The sequence below is a fragment of the Danaus plexippus genome (assembly GCF_018135715.1).
Source record: "Danaus plexippus chromosome 18 unlocalized genomic scaffold, MEX_DaPlex mxdp_20, whole genome shotgun sequence".
Taxonomy (NCBI): domain Eukaryota; kingdom Metazoa; phylum Arthropoda; class Insecta; order Lepidoptera; family Nymphalidae; genus Danaus; species Danaus plexippus.
Window position 1 is genome coordinate 2,940,663 of NW_026869853.1, and position 21,042 is coordinate 2,961,704.

At 33.1% G+C, this 21,042-nt stretch overlaps 2 protein-coding genes across 3 annotated transcripts; one reads left to right on the plus strand and one right to left on the minus strand.

Moving 5' to 3' along the window:
• Positions 1–1,040: 1,040 nt before the first annotated feature.
• Positions 1,041–9,142, minus strand: LOC116772845 (dolichyl-diphosphooligosaccharide--protein glycosyltransferase subunit STT3B). 2 transcript variants are annotated; one of them, XM_032665126.2, is made up of 16 exons: positions 9,101–9,142; positions 8,819–9,018; positions 8,521–8,739; positions 8,199–8,442; positions 7,451–7,649; positions 7,055–7,226; positions 6,227–6,405; positions 5,710–5,894; positions 5,101–5,285; positions 4,729–4,831; positions 4,122–4,364; positions 3,661–3,758; positions 3,284–3,412; positions 2,859–2,943; positions 2,762–2,785; positions 1,041–2,641 (listed from the first exon to the last, which is right to left on the minus strand). In XM_032665126.2, the coding sequence occupies exons 2-16, from the start codon at positions 8,998–9,000 to the stop codon at positions 2,564–2,566; spliced, it is 2,325 nt and encodes a 774-aa protein (XP_032521017.2). In that variant the 5' UTR covers positions 9,001–9,018; positions 9,101–9,142; the 3' UTR covers positions 1,041–2,563. The 2 variants fall into 2 exon arrangements, with proteins under 2 accessions (XP_032521017.2, XP_032521018.2); XM_032665127.2 differs by lacking the exons at positions 2,762–2,785; positions 9,101–9,142 and having other exon boundaries at positions 8,819–9,094.
• A 354-nt stretch (positions 9,143–9,496) lies between these two features.
• On the plus strand, positions 9,497–17,168 carry LOC116773241 (BTB/POZ domain-containing protein KCTD3). The gene is made up of 12 exons (XM_061528462.1): positions 9,497–9,661; positions 9,758–10,071; positions 10,482–10,644; positions 10,732–10,808; positions 11,362–11,455; positions 11,671–11,885; positions 12,824–13,036; positions 13,376–13,492; positions 13,707–13,846; positions 14,302–14,573; positions 14,759–14,952; positions 15,091–17,168. The coding sequence occupies exons 1-12, from the start codon at positions 9,615–9,617 to the stop codon at positions 15,228–15,230; spliced, it is 1,986 nt and encodes a 661-aa protein (XP_061384446.1). The 5' UTR covers positions 9,497–9,614; the 3' UTR covers positions 15,231–17,168.
• The last annotated feature ends 3,874 nt before the right edge of the window (positions 17,169–21,042 follow it).

Below are 21,042 nucleotides of genomic sequence, written 5' to 3' on the forward strand. Positions count from 1 at the left end.
TGACATCAAATGTTTTGACGGCTCGACACTATAATGTATATCGGATCTTATTATAAAATTCATTGTTTTTAAAGACAGGACGCCAGCCTCGCTGACGACACTAATGTCACTTGTTTCAGTACGTTCCATATATTTTAAAATGAAACTTCAATTCTTCTAAATGTTCTTGTATTTCTCGAAGGTCCTTCATAATCACATTCTTTATGATCCGCACTCGCTGAACTCTGCAGTCCGCTGTCGTGCGTCCAGACGTCATATTTATACCAGAATTCAAACATTGTTCTATTCTCTTTGATTTCGTTTTACTTTTAACAATAATAACGACGACCAATAAGTTGTTATAGTAATTGTTGCCAGCCTTGAGTTATTTTCATGTTGCATCCGTCATTGAAGCTGCTTGCGCCGATGTGTACAATTTTATTAAGAGCTTCAAAAATAACCTTCAAACTTACAAGTTCTTAATTTAAATTATATTAATACCGATACAGTTAATTTGAACATTATTTCAGAGTTTTGATGTATGCATTGATGCATTTCAAATATTATTTTATTTCCCCAAAAGAATTTACTCTAATATTCATGATAGTGTGATAAATAGGACTAAGTGCATAAATATAATCTTTATAAAATGAAGTATTCATTTGAAAATTGTTTGACATATTATACGCATATTATATATCATGGGACATTAGTATGGACAACAGGCGTATTTTTAGATAATTATGCAAACTTATAGTCTTAGGAGTTAGAAGCCTAACCAAGCGAAAGGTAAGTCATTATTAGTGCCAAGTGCGTGGCAAGGCCTATAGTATCGCTTTTTATATCCTTCTTTTTCAAAGAAAAGTAATTTTTAATATCACTGTATCGAGTAGATGTTTACAATATCAGTTGGCTTTTGATTAATTGTAATGTTGTAAGTGTGAAAAAAGTTACTTTTTTAAATATTAAAAAAAAACAGTTGAAGAACTTCAACAAAGATCACTTTTTAAGAGCGAGAATTATTTTACTAAGAAGTAACAAAAGGAAATAATAAATCAATATAATATTTTCACCTCTTTATTAAGAACATTATAAACTAAAATGAAATCTTAATACATATTGATAAAACTCTATTAGAAAATACCAAGAATAAAACAAATAGTGCTGTGCAACAATAAAATTAAAACACATAACATCTTAGTTCACATGACGACGGAGATACCAAAAAAATGCTGACAAAATCACGAACCCACGTCAAGAAATACTCCTAACTACAAACGCTGGCCAACAATAATATATACAAACTCATTTTTCAGCTCTACTATAATTCTATTCGAAATTCAAAAATTTAAATTTAAAAAACGACAATTTTTCCGATGGATATTTAAAAAAAACAGCTTTAATTATTTAACTGACATCCAGACCAGCACCTTAACTTTGGTGTTCACAATTACAATAAGTTTAACATTAGTCTCAAAAATATTTAATCATTGCATCATTTGATACTTAACAGTATAGAAGTGTAATTAAAAAAAAAAGAAAAACTAGTAATCGCCAGAAAAAAGTTTGTAAGCATTTCGACGTTTCTTATAATAAATTTATTGCCCAAAAAAATCACTGACTATTTAAATACACACACATTATATTCCCTTTAAAAAAACCACATTAGGATTTATTTGTTTATACAATTGGACGTAGAAAGTATAAACTTGTTACACTCTCATATAATTAAAACACTATCACATGGACATACATTAAGTAACACAAAACACAAGAGAAATATTAAATGATATTGAACTATTGTATAAAAATTAAGTTTTCATTTGCTACCACCGTCCATGTAATTGGGTGCGGAGAAATAATTTAAAAAAATTTATTCTAACAAAATTTATGTATTTATTAAATGAATTAATACAATATGAATTGGTGTCAGTCGTAGCAACTTGTTCAACAGTGTTGCCATGCAATGCATCCAAATTACAATATTTCAATTATAAATAATTTTAGTAGAATCATATCGTTGTCTTATTTTAAACTAACATAAAATAACCTGTATTTTTCTGCGGGTTTACTTGTTTTATTGTTTCGTCACCATCATATATATAGAAATCAAATCAAACAATGTTTCCTTAATGTGTTTGTATGATCTACTTCACCGCAACAATAAGTTTGTGATATAACGTACTGTTTAAATTAAATTATAAACAATAAGCACAAGAAAGAAACCTTTATAATAAATAAAAACTTCATTTAACTTGACAATATTACAAATACATGTATTTTCCACTAGATTTTTAATTGTACAATTGACTTCCTCAAATCTACAGACACTCACTAAATTAAAGAAAATAGATTTATTTTGTGTTTTTATTAATTCAGGAAACCCAAATATACATTTAAAGGACAATTTTTGAACAGTGACAATGGTAAATATGTGGTTTCAAAGAAAATAACATAAAATATTTAATATTACAGATAAGACTAACTTTTTGCTACATCAACATTTGCCTGTGGTTAAACTTAAAATGGCGGACGCATGGCATGGCATGGCAACCCTGGAACGAGATTAGTCTTATTTTTTGCGTCAATCCAACTTGGTCACTTTCTTGCCCTTCACTAATATTGGCTTGTTCTTTAACGCACCTTTTCTTCTCTTTGACGTCTAGTGATGAAAAACAAATAAATAAGTTCAAAGAAAACAAAATAACGTGAAAATATATACACAAAATAATATGAAGGGTATAAAAACAAACAAAAGTGTAACTTATTCAGTGTACTATACCATGTGTCCTATATCAAAAGCCAGCTGCAATCAGAATTAAGCTTTATACAAACAAAAATATATAATAAATTAAAATCATGTATTAAATTTCACTTACTTTCTTAGACATGACATTTGAGGTCTGTATTGTCCTCTTGGCCAGAGGTAGTCGTGGTCGGTTGAATTCGTCTGGTTTCTTAACTCTGTAAATAAAATATAAATTATAGGTAATTTTACTTATAAGCATTAATAATACATTTATTACACTACATGCATGTGTCCTTTTCAAAACAGAAGTATTGTGTTTTCAAAAAATTTCAAAAATATGCATTATATTTAGCACTTTTATAATAATATATAAAATCAGAACTTAATGAAATTTGAAAGTTAAGATATAAATGATTGATAACATTGCTTATACAATGGACTATGTTGGAATTCATTTCTGGACGAAGCTCTGACAAATAATGATCCATATATATGCTTTTTGGCATTTTAGAAAGTTAAATAGTTTTTAATTATACGTTATGTGGACTGTGGTACCTATATATTCTGACGAGCCAATGCTCAGTGGTGTAAGCTTCCTCGAGGTACGTCAGTTTGAACCCACGCAGACCGGGCAGGGCGCCGCGAGTGCGATCGAAGCCCGGGGGACTTCCACCACTATCGTAACTGAACAATACATAATAATTATTATTACCAAAGATTAGTATATAATTTTTTATTGTTATTTTCAATACATCGGAACAAAGTTCATGTTAGTCTCTCTAACTATTAGAGTTTCCAAGAATAGTGTGCACAAATATTGTGCACAATAGTAAATATTAATGTGCAGATGTGCCGTAATAAAAACATAATCCTTGTTTGTTAAGACTGGGATACACAACTATTTAATTATGTAATTATAAAGTCGTACTTACCGATAATATGATAATTTGTACATAAGTGAATTTAACATAGTTTTTGATGCCTCTGAGTCTATTCTGTACTCTCCTCTCTCTGTGAAGTAATCCGCTTCCTGGAAGGAGACAAAAAATATATATAAAAGATATAATATTAAATTAATTCCAAATAGTATGTACTTAAAAATTTAATTTGTAAAACCTATTTATTTTTGAAAATATATTTAAAAATATAATGAGATCTCAGACTTCACATCTCGTCTGCCTGTGATCACGGTTGCTGAAAACTACTGAAAAGTCGGGAATGTGCAGTTTTAAAAATAATAAAATAACCCATAGTAATCCTAATATATAGGTTTAATTTAAAAAAAAAATATCAAAATTAGTACATTGAAATAATATATATACATATATATATATATAATATCATATATTTTTTTTACAAGTGTACTAAAAATATTAAACATGAAATCACTCACATGTATATCCTTAGGATGTTCGCCCTCAGCTATTCTGACCATCCAGATGAATTTATTGATATCATCACCAGAGTAACCGATGGCACCACCAAATATCACCAGCACATAGTCCACATCCAACATCGTCATGATATCATAAGCAGCTGTCTCATTACTTGCCATGGCTTTCCCGACCAACGCTATGTGAGAATTATTCCATGTATTATTGTCCACTAAGGTAGTCCTGTTGCCCATACCAGCTATCTGTTTGACAGAAAATAATATTATATGTAATATGTATAATGTATACAATAATTCAGTTTGATTATAATTTTTTATGAATCAATAAAGCATTTTATGTATAGGAGTTAGGTATATTACCAGTCATGACATGCTTAGTGACTATACTTGTAAAGCTAGTGTTTCAGATCAGAAAAAGTGTTTGTATTCTAGAAGTATTCTAAGAAAAGTCTTAAGTAGATTCTTTTTAACATCCATGATAAAGGTCTAAATAATTGTTCTTGTATATTCCAATGTAATTTTACATACCATTAGATAAAAATTGTGTTTAAGATATTGCATGGAATAACAAACACACATACATTATGATATATATAATATTAGTGACCTGGTAACCGTAGTCCCACCAGGACATCACCCGGGCATCTTCAGCTGTATTCTGTGATAGCCAACCATAAGCTTCTCGGAAGTCATCTAAGATTTTACGTGATCTACAAAGAAAGACAGGTTTATATGGGAAAAATCATTAATTTATATATTATGAGCTTAAAATAGGTTTCGAAACGGTGAATGAGTTTGATTGTCAGCTAGAAAATTTAGAAAGATGAATACATCAGATATATATGTGAATAAAACCTTGAGGCTTGAATATTATGTGAGAAATTATTGCAGCAAATTGATGTTCTATAAGCTGTTAATATATTTTAATAATAATCAAAATGGTGTAATGTAATGTTAAATTTATCAATAAAATCCTTACCCATCATTACCATAGCTGGCCAGCACTATGCTAGGGCTGGAGTATGCGTTGGAGGTGGCCCAGGTGCAGTGAACGGAGAACAGCATCAAAAGTATCATGAATGCTATGAGGGTACCAGAACGTATGTTCATACCTAAACCAGTCTCTGCGACCGGCTCCGGGGTACGCTTCTTTAATTTACCAGCCTGAAATGATATTTACTCTAAATATTACTACACAACAAACTGGCAATCAGTGACATATATAAATTAATAGTTAAATAGTTATAAAAACTGAATAATTATTTTTTTTTAATATTATATTGTCATAATATTGCTCTATACAGTAAAGGGAACCCAATATCTACTCTATAGAAATCCACAGATTATTCTATAATATTTATAGAGCATCCTATATTTATACACAATACATACATACAATAATTATATTAGTAATATTAAAAAAGAGGATTAACTACAATATGTATCACAATTTCCTTATACATCCATATTATACAGGTTGAATAAAAAGAGTCTATCACCTAAGTACATAACCAAGCACTTAACTGAAAATCATCTATATCCAACTTATTACATCTATCCATATACAGGGTGTAAATATTGTTATCACCTTATCATACAAGTTCTTATCATCACTGTCTTGGGCTGGTGCTGGTGTTTCGTCCTCTCTAAGCACCAAGTCCAGTAGTATGGAGAAGGCGATCCCAGCCAACACACACACCACCGGCGTCAGCGTTAACATCAACCGAACCATTACACCAGCGAAGTAAACCGCTGATAGAGCATACAGCGCCACTGGATATATAACACAATTAATATAATTACAATTGCATCATGATTGACTGATTGATTGATTGATTTTTTGATTGATAGAAAAACAAAAAAATATATAGTTTTAGATGAATAAGAATTCAACTGGTTTCTAATTCCTAAAATGAACAATCAAGCAAATGTTTCAGATTGTTTTATGAATAAATTAAATTTTATTAATAGATATCATTGATAGAGTGAATGTAAAGTTAACAAATAAACTGTTTTTAGGCTAAAAATATAAATTGAATTAAAAATAAACACCACAATAATATTTTACCATTAAAAGCTTAACATAATATATTTAAAACGCTCACCAAATACTCTTTCATCATTGACATTCTTGATGCAGTACCACAATCCTACAGGGAAGGTGCACACCAGAACGTGGAGGTCAAAGAAGAAAGATGACCATGTGGTTGGTTGATGCTCCGATACCGATGCTATTATAGGGATATGAATCTTAGCATATCCTGTATCCCATAAGGAGTAGAACCTGCAATATTATTATTTTCTTTCATATATATGATACTTTGAAACATTTTCTTTAAAATTCTTATAAAATAACTATTTTTTATATAGTAAGTAGTATTGGAATTATAATTACATAAACATTATATATATATAATCTTTTTAAATATTTAGACATCTAATTAGTTAAACCTTATTAGTTTTCTGCACCTAATTAGTTTATTTACTTAAAATTTTCTCAATAATTAATAGATGAACTCTCTAACACATTGTAAGATCATAACAAATAAATGTTACAATATCTATAGAATTATTCATATTACAACGCATCCGTTACTCTGGAGTCGGCTCATAACACATGTGATTTGCAATTCTAATAAGTTTATCATTATGACATATTGAAATTAACATTAAGTAATATAATAATGACATACATATATAAATAAGCACATGGTTTTTTACAAAACTATTTTGTTTTCCAACTACATAATGGCTACTGAAAAAAAAAACTACGAAAAGAGATTTTTGATAGTCAAAACAGGATGCAATCGAGCCTTCTATATTGTCAATTATCAGAACAAAATGCAGTTATTACCTTTCATGTATATCAGCTAACTTAGACATTGATTACAATAAAAATGTAATACAAATTAAAAACAGTCACATCTTCCCACCTGCCACTCCAGGGAGCAATAATTCCCATATATGTGAGAAGAACTACGGCCAAGAACACTGTTACTGCAGCTATCAGACCACCAAGAATCAACAGCTGCTTCCATTGTCCTTTAGGATTCAGACTGTGTAAATACTTCAAAGCACCAATTGCCATAAGTAAGGCGAATACCCCTAGGAAAAGGTTTTATAGATAAAAATGTTGAATCATAATATATTAGCTTTTATATATATATATCAATATAATATAGTTTTAAACAATACATCATTGTTATATTTTGTATTAGTATGTAACAAATTTCGGGAAACATTTCTTTAAAAAATGTCCTTCAAAGGTATCTATGAAACAAATGACGATAAAAAAAAACATAAATACTTGTTCAAAAACCGTCTCTCACCTGATGCCGCCATATGTTCACTTGTGCGGATAGGCTGAAAACCTACAAACGGTATCTGCATGGACAAGAGCAGTCCCACGATATAGAACACAGAGTAGCTTACAAACAGCCTTTGTGAGAATCTGCCCATTATGAGCAACACGAACACATGAAGTGGAATTAAATTGATGATGAACACATAACCTCCCCATGCTGACACCTAAAAATAGTAAGAATTTATTACCTGTACACCAACTGCCTGTAATACAAAATACTTGGAGGACACACGACTGATCGGAGAGACCAAAAAAAGGCAAGAGTTGATAAGATGTGTGTTATATACACTTTTACTATGTATCTAACCTATATAATAAATAGCTTCAGCAATATTCTGATGTAACTTTATTTTGATCACACCAGTTAGAGCCGCTAGTAGAGCTAAGAATATGAAACGAAAAAAAAACAATATGCATAAAAAAATTCTTTTTTGAACAGATCGAAACTGAAATAAAGAGCAAAATATTTTGACTTTCTTATATTTACTAGTAAAAATATAAAGGATTGTTGTTTATTTCATAAGATAAATATTATTTCAAATATTTAACTACACCTAAACAATATGTTAAGTATCCAAACATGCAAATTCCATACCCACCAAGAACCAAACAAACAAATCATATGTTCTTCACAATTCTATAATTGTTTTATTCAACAAAAATTGTTTCAATGAAAAATTATTTATTTTTACATTATTTACAAAGCAACTTACCATGTAAAAGTAAGACAATGCTGTACAAATCGACCAAAATATTGACCCACTTTTAATGCTCTTCAACCACAAATAATATGTGAATTGTAATGCAAATATGGCTATGCCCTCATTGTCGTAACTACCAGCCACAGATCTACTACTGTAGCCCGGTATAATTGCTATGAAACATGCAGCAAACAATCCAGCACCTCTAGACCAAAGTTCTGAGGTTAATAGGTAGGTGGCTATTGCTGTAAGGCCACTGTAAATTTTTAAAGTAATATTTAATTACCAATATCAATTAACAATATAAAAAATTTACAATTTTATTTATTCTCACCTGAAAACTGGTGCAAGGAAAACACAGATATCTCTTATATGGATGGGTATGTTTAATGTATGCAGGATCCAATGTATTGTTCCTGAAGTGATCATAAGGCCAGGATACACCGTACCCCCCACAATGCGACCTAAAGGGTACCAGGCACGTTCATCAAACCAATTCAAAAAATTATAAAACCCATGCTGTACCATATACGCGGTAGACCTGTAGTTGAACCTGTAATAGTTAATTGGTACATGAAATGGTCTTGAATAGTTTTTGTCAAAGTGTCATTATAAGCTTGTATTTGACTTACCATGGGTCAAATTCATGAATAATACTTTCAAAACGAATAACAGCAAAAAGCCGGGAAGCAAAACCGGCCAACCAAGCTAATGACAAAACTGTAACAGTAATAAGAGTGCTAAAGCCCGTGGTGTTGTTAAATATCCCTTTCTTAGGAACATTGGCCTTATTCTCCGTTGCCGCTGCCGGCATCTTGGTATGCAATAATACCTATAAACTTATTCAATAATTAATTTATCATACATCAATTCAACATGAATACGAATATCTATTGAAATTGATTGACTTTTACCTGACGGACACGTCTCTCTTTAAAGTTAGTTACCAGAAACAAAAAAAAATATATATGATTGTTGCATACAGATCAAAAATATCAATATTTTTATCTCTTAGGATGTCAAAACATAATTTTAAACAATGGTTAGCAGTGTGTTATGAGTTACTTTTAATGATTTTCAACATACCTTTTTCTCATAAAGCAATTAAAATATTTTCTTATTTATTTTTTTAATACACATATTTAGAAAATTATACCAAATGAGTAACCAATAAGGTAACCGAAATAGATTGCATTGTAACTAATAACACAGATTAAATTTTCATTTTGGGTAATTTATCGTAAGAAATGTACACGACCTATTCTGCCAATGTCCTATAATAACTGTTTAACATTTATTGAAACTGTCAGGTATAAACTGACAAATGTCATTGTGATGGATTATTTTGGAAAGTGAAATATAAATAAATTACATGTTTATCGTTTACTTTTTACTGTCTTAATTTTAACAACGTTGATAGCAATATAAATGTCTAATTATCAGGAAATCGTCAACTTAAACATCGGTGGTACAAGGTAGTGTAAATTTTAAGTTAATTTACTCTGTGTCTTCGATTTTACTTTAGATAAAACTTTCTAAGACGGAATTTCCTTTTTTCTATATTATTTAAGATTTTCAACTTCATGGCATACTCTAACATGGGTACCAGATACATTTTTTACGGCTCTACTCAGCGGTCGCATACCCACGGTGCGGGATGAAACTGGAGCTATATTTATAGACAGAGATCCTAATCTGTTCGGTCTCATTCTCAACTTTTTACGCACAAGAGATATAGATCTAAATAACGTAAACATTAGGGCATTGAGGCATGAATGTGATTACTTTGGTATCACTCCTCTAAGCAGGAGACTAGCATTGTGTGATGAGATGAACCATTCGTCCTGTGGAGATGTACTCTTCCATGGATATCTACCACCACCATGTAAGTACTATATTTTTTGAGATATCTGTAATACTTAAAATATATATATGTGACCTAACTATTTAAAAACCTCCTAATAATTTGGATTATTTACTAGGTTAAACTTATATACCCCTTTCTCCTTGGAATGATAGAACTTTGTTGACAAATAATAAGGAATTTCATTTTTTAATCCTGTATAGTAAAAATATATTGTTAGTATGGAAATGCAAGTATATATTATTGTTTAATTTTTCTTAATCTACTAAAATTATGTATTGATTTAATTTGTTTACTTTATGATTTGTTAATCTTGATTATATTTTCAATTCAGTCCTTTCATAATCAGGCTTAAGGTCACATTGTGTCATATATTTTTCTTTTATAATCTATATGTCCTTTGTGTGTAATTTTTTCTTTTATATTTTTAGTAAATGGACCCTTACCAAATGGCAGTACTTCAAGATGTGGAACAGTATCTAGAAAGAATTCTACTGCATCTAACACAGAAGTAACAGCTAACAGAACACATTCACGTAACTCCTCATTAGATTTACGAGCGGTAGGAAGGATTCCGTCACAGGACCAATTAAGGTTGGCACATTTAGTTGTTTGTTTAGTGATTTTATCATAAAAGCATTTACAAATTTTTATTGGACTGTGGTAACCTTTTTCTTTCAGTCGATGTGGCAGAGGTCATTCAAGAGCGGCTTCTCTAGGCAATACTGATAGTCACAAGGGACTCCGTCCACCTGAAGGTAGCTACACATTTTATATTTCATAGATATGTTTACAAACATAAAAAAAAAATTATGTAGATAAGTATAATATCAGAGAAGTATAGGTAGGTGGCTAGGTAATAGGTAGAGAGCAGGGGCAAATACAGCTAGCTCTATTATGAAGATTAAGCAAATAAATTTACAAATAAAATTTTCAATACACATTGCAATTTAAAACTTGTGCTATGCCCAAACCTCTTGTATTTCAATACCATACATTTTTATCCGCCACAAATTATTTAAATGTGTGAAAAGCTTCATTATCATTTTTGTTTTAAAATGTACAAGTGTATAGAATGTCTCGTTGATTATTTTATATGTACAAAATAAGACAATAGATAATTTTTTAACAATTTCATGAGTTATTTCGTATTTCTTTTGTTAATGCTAGCAAATCGAATTACAATAAATTTATTTTGAAGTTTAAGAGCTACGAAAATTATGTAAATAATATTCTAAAGAAAATCAGCTGTTCTGTAGAAAGTACTATAAATATAATGTCCTTAATGTGATATAACCTTCATTGTTGCAGTCAACACCTGGCAGGATAATATGAAAGTGCAAATTATAAAAGCGCATCACAACTGGATCGCTGTTGCCTACACACATTTTGTTACTGGCTACAGGTGAATTTTTACTATTACCTTATATAAAATTTTTGCCTTTATTTATAAGGAAGTGATATTAGTTTGAAATTATATTTTTATACATATTTCAATAAATGTTTAAGTTTTCTCTTCTTACATTTTTATTATTGTCTAATTTTGTATACACATGCATAATTTGTCGTAGATATTAATAATTTATCAATATATTTATAAAAATCTATATATTTTTTTAGATTGACAGATTCCTGCGGTTGGTACATAGTCTTCCAATCTCCGGTTCAAGACTCTGCAATAGAACGAATTGCCCTCAATGCTAAGACAGGTGGCGCCACCTCTAGCGGTACCAACTCCACAGGAACTGATGTGATGCTGGGTATCGCTAGTGGACCACTTGTCAGATTGTGGGCTTTTTCCACCCATACTGAACCATTGAGGCGAAATTTGATAGGTAAAAACACTACTTTATATAGGTAGAAATAGTAGATAGGTAGAAAACTATGTCATTGTTAATAAATTTCTATCCGAAAAAAGAAATACAGCCTTACCAAGTCATGTCTTAAAATCAATCTTGATTATAAATTTGAAATTCATCATCATCGTCAGCCTATCGGAGCACACTGCTGAGCCTTTTATCACATGGAGAAGGTTAGAGCATTTAGCACCACGCTTGCTCAAGGCTGATTGGTGATTTCAAACTTATAATTTGAAATCATAAGTCCGGGTTTCCTCACGATGTTTTCCTTCACCATCTGTCAGTTCTGTCTAAATACTATTAGAAAATACATTTTACTCGGAAAAGATCACATTGGTACTTGCCAGGTTTCATATCCGCGCCCCCACGTATGAGAGGCGGGCCTTTAACCTCCAGGCCGCCACGACAAAATTATTATTATTTTTTTTTTTTGGTTAAGATCGGCAATCAGTGGCAAGACTTTAAGCAAATGCGTTGTGCGGAATCTTGGTTGCAAGACGACGAGGCCATCGCCTCATCTGTCTCTTCAGAAGACATCCTTCCTCTTTAGTCTTTTGACCATGGCTGAAGTATATAAGAGTTGAGTTGCCAGGACATTGGGATGAAGAGCAAGTCGTTCCGCATACTTTTTATTGTAATTTGTCTATCTCTGATTGAACTGTTGGAACGTTGAGATGTTTGTGTATATCGTCATTTCTGGAGAACCACGGAGCATTTGCGATGGTTCGTAGAATGTTATTTTGTACTCGTTGTAGGCACAATATATTGGTCTTGTTTGCGGAACCCCAGAGTGGGATACCGTAGGTCCAGATGGGTCTCAGGACTGAGTTATAAATCAAGAGCTTATTGTCAAAGGACAAGACTGAGTTTCTGCCCAAACGACGAAATTATATAGACATTATTAATTGTTTTAGGCACCTTCAATCTTGGGGTACGAGTGGAACATTTACTGTTTGTGGGTCCACAACTAGTGGCTTTAAGCGGGCCGGGCAGTCGGAGTAAGGCAGGTGTATGGCACACTAGTACTCAACACTGGCAGACTCAAGACGTAGCACACCTCACCACTCATGATACTGCCGGTTCCTTCCTGTTATTGGGAACAGCCACTGGTGCCATAAATTACATAGGTTAGAAATTTTCGCTTGTCAGGTTAACTTACTGATATTTATAACTGTATTTTATCCAATAGATCAAATAAATTGCTAAGAATGAAATTTTGTATATACCAGCAGAAATCTGGATTGCTATCTACAAGTTCAGTGTTCAGCTATTTTGAGAAAAGTTGTGTTGCCCTTTTTTAATTAAAAAAAATTATGAGTTCCTATCATTAAGCTGACATACAATAAATTATGATAATTGAAATTAAAAAAAGTTTCTTTAGATAAATCTGACAGTCGGAGGACATTGTAAAAATGCTACCCCATATTATTTGCATCGAAGGGCTAATAGAAACATTTTCATTCTAGACATGCAAAAATTCCCGCTCAGAATGAAAGACAACGATCTTCTGGTTACTCAGCTTTATAAGGATCCAAATCAGGAGCCCATCACCGCAATATCTGTTTACTTAACACCGAAAACAAGTAAGTATGTTTATACATGGTAATAGACTATATCTCATACATAAATTATATGCAGTTCCCAAAAGAACACAACATAGTTTGTTTGAGAATTATGTCTCTCTGAACCCAACACTGAAGTCCAAACAAACAAAGTCGCAAGCAAAAACTAGTGTTAAACATATAAATACTAGGTGCTATACAGATATTTTTCATCGCGCCATATATTTTTTTTTAGATTTATGTGGAAACTGGATAGAAATAGCCTACGGCACAAGATATGGGTCGGTTAGGGTGATAGTGCAGCATCCGGAGACCGTGGGTCATGGACCACAGCTGTTCCAGACGTTCACTGTCCATCAGAGCCCCGTCACTAAGGTCGGTTTGTGTCTAGTTATACTATATACTAAAAACAATTACATTCTTGACAATTAAGAATGGAAAATTCCATACAACTGTAGAGAGATTAATGACATCATCTGTTTTGGTCCAAATATGCAAGTCCCGGCCTATAAAAAATATACTGTATTCCGTTAGAACTTATCCCCCTGAGTCTTTATTATGATGACACCAAATCTGTAGGGTCATTGTCGTTGGTTTTATTGGAGTTCAAAAATTCAACATCTTCATACATTTTCAAGGAGTTTAATTGACAAAAAACAAATGATTTGTTCTATCATATTTTTATTTTAAACGTCGTTTAGTAAGATACATCGATTCTTGACCTATTTCTTGCTGAGTCTCCAAAACCACGGTCCAGAATAACTTTATAAAAAAAACCTTTGTGACATTTATCCAAAGCAGAAGAATTAGCAATATGATGTTATGTTCAGGTTTCACTGTCGGAGAACTACTTGATATCCGTATGCAGCGAGTACAATCACGTCAGATCCTGGCGCGTGACACGTTTTAGAGGCATGATATCTACACAGCCTGGCACGACACCGAAAGCAGCCTTCAAGGTCCTAGCTCTAGAAGCGCCTACAGCTCAGCCGCACAACGACTGTGGACCGTACGGCGAACAGGACGAGGAGCAAATATTCATACAAAAGGTCGTACCTGATACAGACACGCTTTACGTTAGATTGGCATCTAATGGTAAACGGTAAGCATTATAACGTGACAATTATTTTTTTGCTCTTAATTCTTGTTTTTTGCACCTTTTCATACTTAACAGATATTATCACTTGTTATTTCCAATAAAGTACAACATAATTTGTGGTAATTTTTTCACTGTATCAAATAGTAATCTTATCCGGATTAATAATGTAAAATCAAAACCCTTTTCAGAGTATGCACGATACGTTCGGTGGACGGGTCAGCGGTGTCATGTTTCGTGGTAGTCGAGTGCGAAGGGGCGCTGCGTCCGCGACGTCTCCTTCTGTGCGGACATCGCTCCGGGGCAGCACAGATGTGGGACCTCACTGCGCACATCGATAGGGCTGCTAAACCCACACAGGCCGTAGCCGGCGGGAATGGTGGAGGTGGGTTTGAGACTAGTTTTTAACAGTGAATAAATCTATGATGTAATAATATTTTAAGCAAAATTGATTTTCATTTTTAAATAATACTACCATTGTGAGTCTCTTAATGTAATAAATGAATTGCTTTAATATTTCCAGGTGAGGGCGAAGAATCTCCTGTAACGGACGGTGGCCCTAGCCCGGACGAGTTGGTGCGCCTGTTGTCCGCGTGTGACCTTGACGCGACCCCAGCGCCACCTGTGCCTTCCTCACCGAACAGACCTATACAAGCACCTTGAGGGCTGTGGAGAGCACTCACTTGCTGCTAAATGACATGGAATAGTGATGTTATGACACCGTCTTTATTTAGTGAAGTGTAGTGTGTTACTGACTTTATATGCGGTAGTTGAGTAATGAGGCACTGTCTTAGTATGTACCGCTGGAGTACAATGTGTAACCGATTTTATATAGTGTCCTTGAGAATCATGCTTATAAAGGAGACATTACAAAATAAATATTATTTATATACAGAAATGTACTTTAAAATTATATTTCTGATATTTAAAACTAGATTTATATTGTGCTCAAGGTGTTGACCTTGCTATGAGCACGTTAGGACGCATCTCATAGTAACTGGAGCCGAAAAATTAGGAAGTAGGATTATTATTTATTTTAATTTAAATGAATTCCATAATTGTTTAATGTGAACCCAAAATCAAGACAGAAATTTATAAAATAAAAAAAAAATTGATCTCGAGACTGCCGAGTGCAGTAAATGTTATAAAGAATTTAACAATTGAGACATCGATGAAAAACGACACAAGTAATTTGCAGCAGGCTTTGATTCAGATATCATTGAAATAGCTTTTATATTTCTAGCATGTTCTAAAATATTTTTGCAAGCGGAATTTTTATTCAGCACTTTCTGGTATGGCGAGTCAGTGACTATTATTTCTGAAATTTTATCCTTCTGGAGTATCTATCGAGCATTTCGTTAATTTTAATTATTCAGAATGACTTTATAAGATTTGATCTGTGAATTTTAGGACAGCCATGTCACTTCCGTGTCCCTTATATCCCGATGTTAATTATCATATATACTGCTTGGATCTACACATGTGTGGGTATTATGTATGGAATTAAGGTTATACAAGTCTAGGGGACCATGAGCTACAAAGCGTACCTTACTATTTAGAAAGTGCTTGCTCGTTTGGCATATCATTTTATATGAGGCGTAGATGCCAGTATTTGTTGTTCTTGGTTGTTTGAAACTTTGAATGAGAACATTGAATTTTTTAAGTCCAAAGATTGAAATTTAATTTATCTATGAACATTTAAGAACATATTTTTTTGTATACATTTAAGTGTGGGTAATGAAATCTGATCTATGAAATGATCGAAGCCACAATGTCTTCAACAAAATATTTGAAATGGCACAATAAATTTATATAGATTGTTACTTTGAATGTAATAAAAAACAGTTTTAATAGGACGAGGTCCTTATTTCAGATGCTTAGATTTTATGTTATTCTTTAGATAACTTATAAAGATGAGATGAGATCTGGTGATGAAGGGAGTGAAGGCAATGGAAATAATATTAACAGCAACAAGATTATTTTAATGCAAATCATCATATTTTGAAAATGTCAAAGTATTCGAACATTCTTTTCTCATTGAAAATAGGTTTTAAGAATGATTAATGTTTTTTTTTTCTTATAAAATCAGTTTTCAATTTGACAGCTGTTTTTAAACACTGCGTTAGCAAGCTTCGGTTAAGACTGATTTGTTTATGAGCTGAAACAGCTAAGAGTAAATATAATATATTCTCATATTCCATGTAAATATGACTGAAAATTTTCTAAATTCAACCTATCATTAAGTATATTTAGAATTTAATAAAAAAAAAGTATATTATTTTTATTAGCTATTATAAGAGTGAAATATCAAAATTTTAAAATGTATTGTCATTTTTGTCAGAGGCGTGTTTGTTTGACGTCCAGATGTTGTTACTGTGTTAATTACACACTCACACACATACATATATTATATATATATATATATATATGTATGTATGTGTGTGTGTGGGTGTGTATGAAGTGTATTACTTATATGTAGTATAAAATTTACAATATAACATTCTGCCTTTTTTGTGTTGAATCTAAATCAATGTTGTTAGGAATGGAGCACTCTATGTTATTTTTACTACTTTAACAAATATATTTAATATTTCCTAAGTTCTTATGAATTTTATTTATATAATTCTTTTCTCCTTTTAATGTTTTCTTATTATTTTTTCTTTATTATTGTACACTTGGTTGTGTAGATTTAACGAGATTGATATTTATTTAGACGAATTCCCTTAATACATTCACATTTTTGTAAGGGAAATATAAACAGTGCCAACGTTTTCAAGTTTCTTAAGCCTATCTGTCTGGTTTTCTGTCAAATAAAAAAAAAAATAGAACAAGAGGATGTGCTAGTATAATTGGTTGTATTTGGTAAAAAAATATCATTAACGTGACCATCTCAGCAAATTATCTTAGGCTTCGTTCTTATAGGTAAAATTTGCACCGATGGCACCATGAACCAAATTTGCAAAGTACCTACCAGAGCTGCCTTCGAATTACATTCCAAGAATGAATTGATGTGAGTTCTGGACAGGCCCAAAACTTTTAGTAGGTTGTAGAGAGATTTAGCCGTTATACCTCTCCTTCCCACTTCTACCGCGTATAAATCCTCGACGAACCTATTTCGAGTGAGTTTGTTAGTGAGCTCGTAATATTTGTTGACCTTGATGGTATGGTCTTTGGGGATGTTGGTTTCCCAAGGAACCGTAAGCTCTATCATCACAACGCGCTTTAAAATTCGCGAATACATAAATATGTCTGGTCTGGAGGCCGACGCACAATTATCCTCGGGGATTTTGTATTGTTTTTCATACGTATCCATCATTATAGTCCAATCCGTAAACGTTTTAAGGATGGAGTAAGGCTTGACATTTGATTTTATAGCCATAGTGCCCTCTTTCACAAAACCTACTGATCGATCGTTTGTGGTTATTTCCCTTTGCGCTCTGGCTACCGAAAGACTAACCGCTTCACGAATGCTTTCCAGAAACCTATCGTGACGACGCGAATATTGACCGCTATCCAGGAGTACCCTACATCCCACTAACAAATGCCTAGCAGTTCCAACTGCCTTCCCACAGATATAGCAAGACTTTTCGGTACCTTTACCCCATCTTACTAAATTACTCTGATCTGGGAGAGTCACGTGGAACGCATTGAGATAGAATTTTAGCAATGCTGGCGACCAATCATGGATTAAGGTGCGCCATTTTAGTGCTAATGGGATGCAAAAATCTCCTATGTCTAACCACTCGTTCTGCATTTCTAAACTCATTGCGTGGATCTAATATTTATCATTCTCGTCTTGCCGAATAAAAGACTTCAATATATCCGTCTCTTGTACTTTCTTACTTGATCCTAACCCTACTCTGTTACTTTGTGCTCCTATCATAAACTGCTTGTGGAATTGAAGCCTTGACTCTGGCCAGTGGCGTAACTACAGGGTGGCAAGTCGGCAAAATGCCACGGTTCCCCAGCCGGAAGGGGCCCCTGGTCAGAAGAAAATTCCCAACATTTATATTAACACATCCATACTAATATTATAAATGCGAAAGTAATTCTGTCTGTCTGTTTCGCTTTCACGCCTAAACGATTTTGATGAAATTTGGTACAGAGATAGGATAGACCCTGAGGAACAACATAGACGACTTTTTATTGCAAAAAATAGGGGAGAATGGGTAAAAAGAGGGGATGACTGTTCATATGTAAATTTCTTTTATTTCTGAGAGAAAAATATTTGTTTACAGAAGTCGTTATTTGTGTTAATATTAATAATTTTATTAGTAGTAATAGTTTTTAAATATATATATATACGTGTGTGTGTGTGTATTATATACTAAAATTATTGGATATTGTGGTTATTCTGTAAGAACTAAAGGTAAAGGCTTCCTCCAGTGATTAAAGTCTACCAAATAAAAGTGTATAAATAAGTATTATAAAATAAAAAATACTATTATTACACGTTCACCTTTTTTAAAGGGGGGGCAACCGTTGAATTTTGCCACGGGCCTGTAACAGTGTAGTTACGCCACTGACTCTGGCTCTGGGGCATCTTTGTCTTTTGGGAGCGATGTAACGACGTCATCATGGGATTTCCCCAGGATATATCTCTTGGAAACTCTCAAGTGTTTATAGAGCTCCGATGGCCTTTTTAGACTCATCCCAAAACTATTGCGATCCCTGAATAGCCGATGAATCAACCGTTAGCGCGAGCCCGAGCCACAACTTCAACATCTTTATGACGCCTGCATCTAACTTTGACAAAAGGTTTTTATTAAAATCATAGACGAGGAAAGGCCAATTTAGCGTGAAGTTAGGTAATTATCGTAGATCCAAGCTTTTTTGACATTTCTGATCTGTTGGCTATCTACCTTGTTGAGATCGTTTAAAAAGCTATCTACTATACCTTCTAAAGATGGAGTACGACCTACATATATTATCAATCTTCCGACCGTGAAATTTAAATGGTGCATTTTTTGTAACCGTAGAAATGCATTGAACTCCTAACGATAATCCCGGATCGTATGAAGTGCATCTTGTATTCCGTCTACCGAGACACAGATAGTGATATTTACTTAGTTTTGTCCTCAATCCATCCATCCACTCACAGAATTTATCCACTTCATCTAATAGTACTTGACAGTTTTTGGGGTTACGTGTCAGTATTGCAAGATCGTCAGCGAATGCTAAAATGTACTCCGTGTATTTATTATTAAACTTGAACCGATACCCCCAATTTTTCTCGTTGCTGATTAATTTATCTACTAAGATGCTAATTACATTATTAAATACAATTGGAGACAAACAGCAACCTTGAAATAGTCCTACATTGTAACTAACCTTTTTTAGTTGTTATAGAAAACTTTAATTTTGAGTAATACGACGCGATCATATCACGAACTAGGGGCGGAAAGTTGTACCATCTCAGCGCGAATAGCATCAATTCGTGTTGTATCGACCCGAACGCGTTCTCTAAGTCTATCCAACAAACTGTAATTTGCTTCTCGCTTTTCCTAGCTTCTTTTAAACTCTCCGACAGCAAAGTGTTGTGTTCTAGGCATCCAGAAATTCCGGGTAAAACCCTTTCTGGTGATATCGCACAAAAAATACCTGTTGCTGAGCATGAATCGCGTCATTCTCGTTCGTAGAACTGAGAAAAAGATTTTGGATATAGTATTTGTTAAGGCTATTAGTCTAGTATCTTTCGGATCTATGACTCGATCTTGTTTGGGAATGAGGATAAAAATTGCTTTCCTGAAGCACTCCGGGATTTGCTTCCATGAGCAGTTTTTATCGTATATATTTATGAGATGTTTACGAACCGATGGACATTTTTTAAAGACTATATATGGGATACCATCGGGTCCCGGTGCAGATTTAGACGATTTTTTCTTTATCTGAATACTTATTTCATCTAGCGTGGTGGAATGCCGTGGAAATCGATACGAGGAATTCCAGGTTTTAGTTCGGTGAGATCCGTACAGTCTAACACTTTTAGGCACTTTGTATGTGGTCTTAAAATGATCGTAAATTTGTTCGTTGGTCAAGAGAAGCTGTCCGCGTTCTTTCTTAAAAATGGTTTTCGAATACTCAAAAAGGTTTTTGTCAAAATTATCGCGACATTCTGGTGTTTGCTCGATATTCCTTGAATTAATTATAGAATTGATCTTAACGCCCTAGCTAGTTGATGACTCAGGTGATTGTCGCCTAGGGCTTTGGCTAGACATAGATTTTTTATGAACTCCCGTTTTCCTCCTCATTTAACTATGAAAAAATTGTCTTTATTTTTGCGAGCGTAATGATTTCGAGGTGGATATTGCTCGTTAAAGTAGTCGTAAATAGTATTTTGGAAAGTTTCTACTGGCGAGTTCAATTCCTGCTTCGAGCCCGGATGCTCTAACAGGACCGTTAAATTGTCGTCGTAAACTTTTCAAGTCGATTGTTTCATGTTTGAAATGCTAATACGTGTCCGGATTTGAAATGA

Bases quoted from the DNA above. Each gene is read 5' to 3' on its own strand.
- LOC116772845 (XM_032665126.2), bottom strand. From the start codon at position 9,000: ATGCCGGCAGCGGCAACGGAGAATAAGGCCAATGTTCCTAAGAAAGGG. The intron at 5,286-5,709 runs GTGATAACAATA...ATATCATTTCAG, and splicing joins ATAAGAACTTGTATGATAAG to GCTGGTAAATTAAAGAAGCG. The intron at 2,786-2,858 runs GTAAGTGAAATT...TTCTGATTGCAG, and splicing joins CAAATGTCATGTCTAAGAAA to CTGGCTTTTGATATAGGACA.
- LOC116773241 (XM_061528462.1), top strand. From the start codon at position 9,615: ATGTCTAATTATCAGGAAATCGTCAACTTAAACATCGGTGGTACAAG. The intron at 10,645-10,731 runs GTTGGCACATTT...TTTTTCTTTCAG, and splicing joins CCGTCACAGGACCAATTAAG to TCGATGTGGCAGAGGTCATT. The intron at 14,953-15,090 runs GTGGGTTTGAGA...TAATATTTCCAG, and splicing joins AGCCGGCGGGAATGGTGGAG to GTGAGGGCGAAGAATCTCCT.